The 10,000-nt window shown below is 46.5% G+C and overlaps 1 protein-coding gene across 3 annotated transcripts in view; it reads left to right on the plus strand.

Annotated features, from left to right (window-relative positions):
* Nucleotides 1-10,000, plus strand: part of qki2 (QKI, KH domain containing, RNA binding 2) — a 16,675-nt gene that overhangs the window by 4,629 nt on the left and 2,046 nt on the right. The window contains exons 3-8 of one of the 3 annotated variants that reach the window (XR_008893152.1): nucleotides 1,734-1,850; nucleotides 3,033-3,176; nucleotides 5,250-5,337; nucleotides 5,604-5,891; nucleotides 6,053-6,781; nucleotides 8,972-8,989. Coding sequence is in view for 2 of the 3 variants with exons in the window: in XM_056576919.1 (XP_056432894.1) it covers nucleotides 1,734-1,850; nucleotides 3,033-3,176; nucleotides 5,250-5,337; nucleotides 5,604-5,891; nucleotides 6,707-6,781; nucleotides 8,972-8,994 (735 nt within the window). In the remaining variant the exon portion in view is untranslated. Of the gene's footprint in view, nucleotides 1-1,733; nucleotides 1,851-3,032; nucleotides 3,177-5,249; nucleotides 5,338-5,603; nucleotides 5,892-6,052; nucleotides 8,916-8,971 lie in introns of those variants that run through there. The other 2 variants (XM_056576919.1, XM_056576920.1) reach the window with 2 other exon arrangements.

Genomic DNA, 10,000 nt, shown 5'->3' on the forward strand with positions numbered 1-10,000 from the left:
ACTGATCTGCTGCACTCATGTGACCTTCACTGGCTCTGGTCAGGGGGGGGGGACGTCATTTTGTCCGAGGGCATGGTCTCTCAGTGCTACAGGCTACCCTATACAACGAAAAGCAACCTACAACTAAAGTACAACTATGTACGTTAATACAAAATATTACTTGAATATAAACAAGCTTAAAGTGTGATACTACATTCAACTTGTATATAGTTAGCTTATAACTATGTACACGTTTAAGGATCAATTATATTAACTTGTCGATTGGTACATGTTGTTTTTCTTGTTGTTGTATCTATTCACCAATAGTTGCAGTAACTCTTCTCATTCGCGTGTTATTGAAATCAGTTCATAGGACGCGCACACACAGCGCGCACACAGAGCGCTCATGCACTCTATTTTTCACACATCTGAGGGAGCAAATTGACACCTTGGCGCGTACATCCACCCTCGGGACACACACACACACACACACACTGACACACACACACACACACACACACACACACACACACACACACACACACACACACACACACACACACACAGAAACACGGCGGAACCGTTGAGATCAAGGTTAAATATAGAGAGCTGCTCTGGCCGGCGTGTGCGTGAGTCCTCGTGCGCGTGTGTGCCTGTGTGTTGCTAGTGGTATTAATGTGGGGGGCGGCTTATGAGAATGGGAGGAATGTGTAGCAACACAGAAAGGTGGATTAGATTACAGAAACACATGAGAGATGAAGGGAGACCTCACCAGAGGAAGAAACACTGAGAGAAAGAAAAAAGAGAGAGAGAGCGAGAGAGAGAGATAAGGATTGAGAGAGGAAGTGAGAAAGGAGTAAGACAGAGGGTTAATAGAAAAAGAGGAAGTGAGACCATGAGTAAGAGAGTGAGAGAAAGAAAACAGAAGGAAATGGGGAAAACAATGAGGACATAATGCTCTGCAGCACGTCTGACAGAAACGGCTGACCGAGGCAGAGAAAGAGAGACTGAAAATATTAAGAGGGTGGTTGGGGTTGAGAGAGAGAGAGAGAGAGACCAGAGAGGATAAAGTAGGGAGGTCATAATATTTTACATATATGATCGCACCAGCAGAGGCAAGAGAGGGTTTAAGAGAGAATAGAAAAGGACAATGAGACTTCCATAGATACATTGAGAAACACACTAACAAATACACACACACACACACACACACACACACACACACACACAGAGGGGCAGCTGTCTAGTTAATCAGTCAGCACTGGTGACAGATAAGGTTAGAGAACGCCGCTGTTCTGCAGTGCCAGGCACACTGGCCACATAATGATCTATTTCTGTCTCTCTTAGAAGCACACACACTTTCAAACGAAGACGCAGACACAAAGACACACCGCACACCATACAAGCAAACACACAAACCCCGACGCCGTCTGCAATCGCAACGCTTAAAACTCACAACTCGTTTCTCAAAAGCTGTCGTGCAAAAAGGTTACGCGTTGTGAGATGAACCCTGTGTGTCGGCCCCGTGAATGGAGCTCTGGTTTGAAAAGGTCTCGTGTAGTTTCGGTGGTTCAGAGTGTGGCTCTCACACTGCCAGGGTGAGTAGCGCCCCCCCAGGCCATGACTGTACACTCTCACGGTGCTGTGGGACGTCTGGGGGAACGCCTTCATCCGATGGCGTAATTGTTTTTTAACGTGTGTGTGTGGCGTCTGAAGGCACCTCTGAGTCCCTTCCTCTCCTCTCTCGTGTGTAGTTCAACTTTGTGGGAAGGATCCTGGGGCCACGCGGCCTCACCGCCAAACAGCTGGAGGCTGAGACCGGCTGCAAGATCATGGTCCGAGGGAAGGGCTCCATGAGGGACAAGAAGAAGGTATGAAGTCATGTCCCCTGTCGGTCTGACGTCATGTCCCCTGGCTCTTCGGTCTGTCCACCTGTCCCCTGTCGGTCTGACGTCATGTCCCCTGGCTCTTCGGTCTGTCCACCTGTCCCCTGTCGGTCTGACGTCATGTCCCCTGGCTCTTCGGTCTGTCCACCTGTCCCCTGTCGGTCTGACGTCATGTCCCCTGGCTCTTCGGTCTGTCCACCTGTCCCCTGTCGGTCTGACGTCATGTCCCCTGGCTCTTCGGTCTGTCCACCTGTCCCCTGTCGGTCTGACGTCATGTCCCCTGGCTCTTCGGTCTGTCCACCTGTCCCCTGTCGGTCTGACGTCATGTCCCCTGGCTCTTCGGTCTGTCCACCTGTCCCCTGTCGGTCTGACGTCATGTCCCCTGGCTCTTCGGGCTGTCCACCTGTCTCCTTTCTGTCCGCTTTCCTGTCTATTCTGTCTTTGTTGTCATCTGTCATCTTCTTTCAATCTTTCTCTTTTCGTTCTTCTTTCTATCTGTCTGTCTGTCTGTCTGTCTGTCTGTCTGTCTGTCTGTCTGTCTGTCTGTCTGTCTGTCTGTCTGTCTGTCTGTCTGTCTGTCTGTCTGTCTGTCTGTCTGTCTGTCTGACTGTTCTTGGTTGCAGTCTGTCGGCCCCTGAACACCAGCAGGTGGACCAGCTCCAGCATTCCATCGCTCTTTCTTACTTCCAGAACATTCCACACACACACACACACACACACACACACACACACACACACACACACACACACACACACACACACACACACACACATGCACACCATCACCCACCCACACCCCTGAGACGTATAAAGCGATAGAGACATAACTTAAGAAGTACAGCTCAAAGGAGAGAAAGGACAGGGCAGGGGCTGGAAGATTTCTCGTTTTTGGATTTGTTGAAAGAAAAACAAGATATACACAGTGTGGAAAGGCTGTTAGCAGGATGAGGAATCATAACATTGTGTTAACAACCAGAAGAGCAACAGGACGACGCAATAGTATGATAACACATGCCTCTTGAGTTTCCAGAAGACCTTGACTGACCCTGACACAAACACACTAACAGACACGCACACACCCACACACTGAGACTGTTCCATTGTGTAAGTGTGTTAAAATCATTCCATAAAATGTACTAAAGTGTCCCGTGTGATTGTGTGTTGCAGGAAGAAATGAACAGAGGCAAGCCCAACTGGGAGCACCTCAGTGAAGAGCTCCATGTGCTGATCACGGTGGAGGACACGCACAACCGCGCCCAGATCAAACTCACGAGGGCCACGGCAGAGGTCAAGAAGCTGCTGGTGCCTGCTGTGAGTAGACCCCCGCCGACACTAAGCCCAGGGCAACACCTAGCCCCGAGTAGCACCTAGCCCCGAGTAGCACCTAGCCCCGAGTAGCACCTAGCCCCGAGTAGCACCTAGCCCCGAGTAGCACCTAGCCCCGAGTAGCACCTAGCCCAGAGTAGCACCTAACCCAGACTAACAGCTAGCTCAGACTAACAGCTAGCTCAGACTAACAGCTAGCTCAGACTAACAGCTAGCTCAGACTAACAGCTGGCCCAGACTAACAGCTAGCTCAGACTAACAGCTAGCTCAGACTAACAGCTAGCTCAGACTAACAGCTAGCCCAGACTAACAGCTAGCTCAGACTAACAGCTAGCCCAGACTAACAGCTAGCCCAGACTAACAGCTAGCCCAGACTAACAGCTAGCTCAGACTAACAGCTAGCTCAGAAGAATAGCTAGCATAGGGTAACAGGGATGCTTGAAGCCACTTCGGCCCATGAGGATTGAGAGGTTGTTGGTATGCATGTGAGGATGTTGGCTGGAATCGGGGGCCAGGGGATTGTGCATCAAAGTGTGCATGTGTGCGTGTGTGTGTGTGTGTGTGTGTGTGTGTGTGTGTGTGTGTGTGTGTGTGTGTGTGTGTGTGTGTGTGTGTGTGTGTGTGTGTGTGTGTGTGTGTGTGTGTGTGTGTGTGTGTGTGTGTGTGTGTGTGTGTGTGTGCACGGACCTCCGTGTTTGTGCATGAGAGAAAGAGAGTTTGTGAAGGGTTAGGGTAATTAGAGTACATGCATAAAGGGGTTTCCATGGAGACCCCTGGTTGTTTGAAAGGCCTGGCCAATGAATGGGGAGTCTGTTCACTCGTTCTCTCCCCACTCCATCACCCCTTTCACCCTTTCACATCTCACTTCATTCCCAGCTAGTCGCTACAGTATCCCCCCCACACACAATCTAACAGAAGTTTTTGTCCACACAAGAGAACATTACTTTGATTTGCACTCTGGAGACATTTCTGACATTCTCCCTGCCACCTACTCCTCTCCCCCCTGACGCACACACAAACACACACATGCACCCGCAAACAGTCAAGCGCCTATAGTCTGAAGACAAACACAATTAAAGTAGAAACTCTCTCTCTCTCTCTCTCTCTCTCTCTCTCTCTCTCTCTCTCTCTCTCTCTCTCTCTCTCTCTCTCTCTCTCTCTCTCTCTCTCTCTCTCTCTCTCTCTCTCTCACCCACACATATGTAGAGAGAGAGAACCAACACAACCCTCTCTCTAACATGCGCACCCACACAGACAGACAGACAGACAGACATACTTTACATGCAGACACACACACTAAGGACCCATCTGAGTCTCTGAGTGTAGTCTGAGTCTGATGTGGTGTCTTGCTCGTAGCCTGAGTGTCCTTGCGGTCTGTCTTTGTATAAGCAGCGGCCTGGCAGTAGAGGCTGAGAAGGAAGTGTGTGGATCTCTCGGAACAAGACACCTGACGGTCTCACCCAGTGTGTGTGTGTGTGTGTGTGTGTGTGTGTGTGTGTGTTTGTGTTTGTGTGTGTGTTCAACGGCATGTGTTTTTTTAACCTAGCTGCCCTCGCCGTCAGACTGTAAATCAGTCAAACTGCAACCTGATAACCAAGATAACGTGTTTGACGCTAAACATGCCCCCTCTGTGAACGCGTGTGTGTGTGTGTGTGTGTGTGTGTGTGTGTGTGTGTGTGTGTGTGTGTGTGTGTGTGTGTGTGTGTGTGTGTGTGTGTGTGTGTGTGTGTGTGTGTGTGTGTGTGTGTGTGTGTGTGTGTGTGTGTGTGTGGCTGATATTGGTGGAGAGCTGTTACAAATTATAATTGAAGCCCATTTATTTAGCTTAGTGGATATGAATAGCTACTTATAGCTTGGTCACACCAATAAACTAAAATAGCAACGATTACATGTGCCCCCAGCATTAGGCAAAAATTCGAATGTAGTAACACATTATACATTATTTTTTGTCATATGAAATTCAATACTTTCATTGAAAGCTGTGTGTTAAATGTGTTCCTGCGTATTTCTTTGTGCGTCTGCGTCTGCAAATGTATGTGTGTGTGGGTGTGTGTGTAGGCCGAGGGTGAGGACAGCCTAAAGAAGATGCAGCTGATGGAGCTGGCCATCCTGAATGGAACCTACAGAGATGCCAATCTCAAGCAACGTAAGGATGACATCATCATCACCGACCGGTGGGGTGAGGGGTGGGCGGCGTCAGCTGGGAGACAAAGCGGGCCTCATCGCTCCTCGCACAGGACTCTACTGTATACAAACAATGCGTTTGGTTCTCCATCACTAAATAGCCTGTCTGTGTGTGTGTGTGTGTGTGTGTGTGTGTGTGTGTGTGTGTGTGTGTGTGTGTGTGTGTGTGTGTGTGTGTGTGTGTGTGTGTGTGTGTGTGTGTGTGTGTGCGTGTGTGTTTCCGTGCAGCCACAATGGCGTTCTCCCTAGCGTCGCCTCAGGCCCGTCAAATCATCACCCAGCACCCCTCGCAAGTCATGCAGCAGGCCCTCCGAAACCCCTCCCCCATGAACGGGCCCACCCTGATGCCCCTCCTCCGTCAGATCCAGAGCTCCGCCCTCATGCAGGGGGGCAGTCCGCACCCGGCGCTGATGCAGCAGGGGCCCGAGTCCGGCATCATCTACACCCCCTACGAGTACCCCTACACCCTCACGCCCTCCATACTGGAGTACCCCATGGACACCAGCGGAGTATTAGGTGAACTGCACGCTGTCTTCCCTTACGTTAGCAAGACAATGCATTCGTTTTATGTTACGAGAGTTTGAACGTAGAGTCACACAGTCTTAGCAAATGAACACACGTGACGCATACAAATTTGCCGCCACGGCTAACTGATTGCTTTCTGTGTTGTTTTGCAGGTATGGCTTTCCCAACCAAAGGCTAGGCAATAGCAATACACTTTTTACATGGACTGGCCCGCAGAATCCCCCTACATTTGCGCCCCACCAAAACGTTTTGCTTGCACCTATAGGATGGCTGATTATGTTGACTGCTCTGATTTGATCCATTCCTATACGATTTTGTTGTTTATCCTGTTGATTTCTTCTATTTATTAGCCCATGTGCCGACTAGTGTTGTGGTGTGATAATATAATATGTCTAACTAGTTATTTTTTTGATAATAGTTCAGCATTTTCCTTGTACTCCTAACACGCTATCGTTAGAGTTTTAGAAATGTGTGCTCCGTAGATTGTGACTTTGTCTGAAATAGAATCCAATGAGAGTAGGCTAACCTTGAGCGCCAAGGTTTTATCCACCAGTCAGCCGTAGAAGAGAGAACCTCCTAGTTTAAACTTGTATGTATCATTTATACGTAGCAACACATGAGAACAGACTAGAAATCTAGATGACATATCCCCTACTTTTTTTTCTACCCGTAATCGAAATAATTGTGTAAATGCCTGGTTTACGGCATGTTGTTGTTATGTTGTTGTTGTTGCTGTGGGGCAAGTGTTAGACAAGTAACCTGCTGTGTTCTGTTTCATGGCCCTGTGTCATTTGCGCTGTAAGCAGGTGCCATGACCACTAAGGTACGACGCCACGACATGAGAATCCATCCTTACCAAAGGGTAATGACCACAGACAGAGGTTAGTTAGCTCAACAGCCACTCTGTGTGCACACATGTGTGTGGGTGTGTGTATGTGTGTGTGTGTGTTGTGCGTGTGTTGGTATTTGCATGCATATGCGTCTCCATATACATGTGCGGTACCCCCCAACGGTTGAGTTGTAAATGAAGTGTCTATGATGGTCACTGTAGCATTCCTTGCAAAAAACTGGTCACACACTGAACCCGTAGCGTCCGAAAAAAAGGCGTGAGAGAGACGATTGTTAAGCATTGCAGTGGGGGTGGGTCGGGCGGTCAGAACGGGGAGTGCTGATAGGCCGGAGCCTTCTCACTTATAACAGATCATTCCATGCATGTGACTCAGACCTTGTGACTTCTGTATCGGAATTATCTGGGGAAAAAAAGAAAAAGTATGTCTTTCTGGTTTTTGTGAAAGTATCATTCCATTTACTTCAACAAATATTCCATTCCATATATACATATATATATATAGATATGTTTTATATTTATTTATATATATCTATATGCATATATTTAATCGGCAAATTCAATTTATACTTTTTTGGGGAAATTACACATTTTTTTATATAAAATTTTCAATAATAATTTGCCCCTGGTAGTGACTACATGCGCTTAATAGTGATTCTCTTTTTATTTTTGTATTATTTCCAGAAGATAATAATTAAGTACGACTCCAATGCGTTGCTTGTTTCCTTTTTTACTACTACTAAAACAAACACAGTGTGATGACTACTGAAGGGTCTGTATGTCTGTTTGTGTGTATGTGTGTGGCTGTGTGTCAAGGCTCTTCTGCATTATATACTGTAGTACGCCATTGGACAACAGGGCTGTTTACAATGTGTGTTTGTGTGTGTGTGTGAGTCTTGGTCAGAATGGTGCTGCCGCAATGTTTTATAGATGCAAAAGTAAATTTGTATATAGGGATTATTTTGGATTGTTTATTATTATTATTATTATTATTATTAAGTGCATTTTTTAAGCTCATGAAGATAAGATTGCTCGGTAAATATACTTTATAATGTTTTTTGTTTCTTTTGGGTCTTGTTCTGTGTCCATGCGTATTTTGTGCACAGACTACAGTGTCCCTGTGTCCTCATGTAGCTACACTCTAGCTATCGTCGTTTAGTTACACTGAAGGTTGCTTTAGAGGAAGTGCTTGTCTTCCATCTGTATTTATGATGGGCAGATCCTTCCGCTCTCATTCCCTTAGCTCCATGACTGTAATGCAATAGAAATGGACTAGCTATCTCAAATATGTTTATGCGTGTTTGGGTGTGTGCGTGTGCGTGTATGTGTGTGTGTATGCGTATGTGTTGGTGCTCTTGTTGTATACAATGAACAAAACAAACAAAAACACACACAAAAAAGAAAATAAAGATGATTATTTTAAAAACAACGATGAAAATCAACGGCTCTAAATCTGTTTAGCGAGACAATATGTCCGTTTAGACCGTGTTTCTTAATTCCCCTTCTGAAATCACCATCTTGTTAACCACTCATCGCTGTCCCTCACCAGGAGTTCCCCTTTGCTTCCTGTAGTTTTTACAAGGTGCAACCCTAATAATAATAATTCATAGCCCGACAGATCCAATCATTAATTCATAAACCTCTTCTAAATCACAGCGGTCTGTTTTAGCTTGCCGCTAAACAATAGCACTAATTGTCTCAGCGTATAACTGGGGTCCTTTTCCTCTAGACAAAGGCCGCCTTCCTCGTCTAATCGAAAACCATGCTGTCTCCCTTTCTGTCCGTGGTCGTTGTGTCTATCTCAGGCCTAGCCCACAAGCATGAGTAGTATCACTGTATAGGCAGTTACACTGTGGGACGGTTCTTCTGCTATTTAGTCATTGTGCGGAGCACCCTCATTGGCATCAATTAGCATCTGTAAGCGGCCATTCCTGACGTCAAACCCCAGAGGCTGACGTTCAGCTCTCCGATGAATGGTCATGCTTTGCTCATGATGGTGCTCTGCAGCATAACCCCCTCCCCTCACATGGTGTGACTGCTGTAGATCTGCCATGTTGTCATTCTGACGCCACTAGCTGACACTAATCTCTCTTCTATCTTTTTTCTTTTTATGTCCCCCTTTTTTGTTTCCTTTTGTTTTGTTATTTCTCCCTCCCCACGTCTGTCCGTTCTTGTCTGTCTGTCTGTCTCTCTGTCTGTCCTTGTCCGTTTCGTCTAACTCTAGCTGCCACGGCAACTAACCCATGACCCTTGACCTTCTGACCTTTCTGCCCACTGATGACCCACCCATCTCTGCCTGCTGGGCGTTTTCATTGGCCAATGGCCCTGCCACTCGCCCCGACATCCCAACTAGAGACCAGCATAATGGGAACAACGTGCCGGCTCCTTTCTAACCAGCCAACCCTCAAGGACTTCATGGGAATGAACCTCTAAGGAACCGACTCACCCTAACCAAATGTGCCTTCCTTCCGAAAGTCCACCCTCCAACTGTTGATCCAGAAATCTGTCACCTTTGGTGTAAAAAAAACAAAAAGCAATCTGTTTTTCCAATCGTCTCTGTTTATGACCGTAGGTCTCCATGGTGACTCGTCATAATCAAGTGCAGGGCCTCCACGCTTCCAAGCTTCTGTAAAAACGTTTTCTGTTTTCACCCTGATCAGGAGATTTAACGCCACCCTCTGATTTGCACTCAACTGTCGTTACTCCCAATGATGAAATTGACAATATTAACAGAAACAATAACCTTACTGAAAATGTTACTTATTTATGAAAGTTAAACCAGCAACACTGCGGGATATTTCTGATGTTTTGGATGTTTTTTATTTTGTATTACTCAGGACCATAGCACCTACCATTGGTCTCTACATATGTTTTGAATCTACGACAAAATAATTGACTGTTGGCACACGTTGCCTTTCCCATTGATATTAGGCTTTTCAAGAAAGTGCTATGGTTTGAATATGCTATCAAACTGTTTTGTGATCATGCTAGCGCCTAGTGCAGCACCTTTCCAACACACTGTGATAGGAGTTTCAGAAAAGAGAAAGAAAGTATACAAATGGTTTCCCTAAATAAGCACTCCTAAGTAAGAACAACTACTACCAGAATGCATCTCTGTCCCCTTTCACAAATCTCACTTCTTATTTTAGGGCATACAATGACAAAACTTCAGATTCTGTACACAACATTTGATAGGTCTTGCACAAATGTATGCTTCCACTGCCTTGGTCAAACACACATACACACACACACA

The sequence above is a fragment of the Gadus chalcogrammus genome, chromosome 18 (assembly GCF_026213295.1).
Source record: "Gadus chalcogrammus isolate NIFS_2021 chromosome 18, NIFS_Gcha_1.0, whole genome shotgun sequence".
Lineage (NCBI taxonomy): Eukaryota > Metazoa > Chordata > Actinopteri > Gadiformes > Gadidae > Gadus > Gadus chalcogrammus.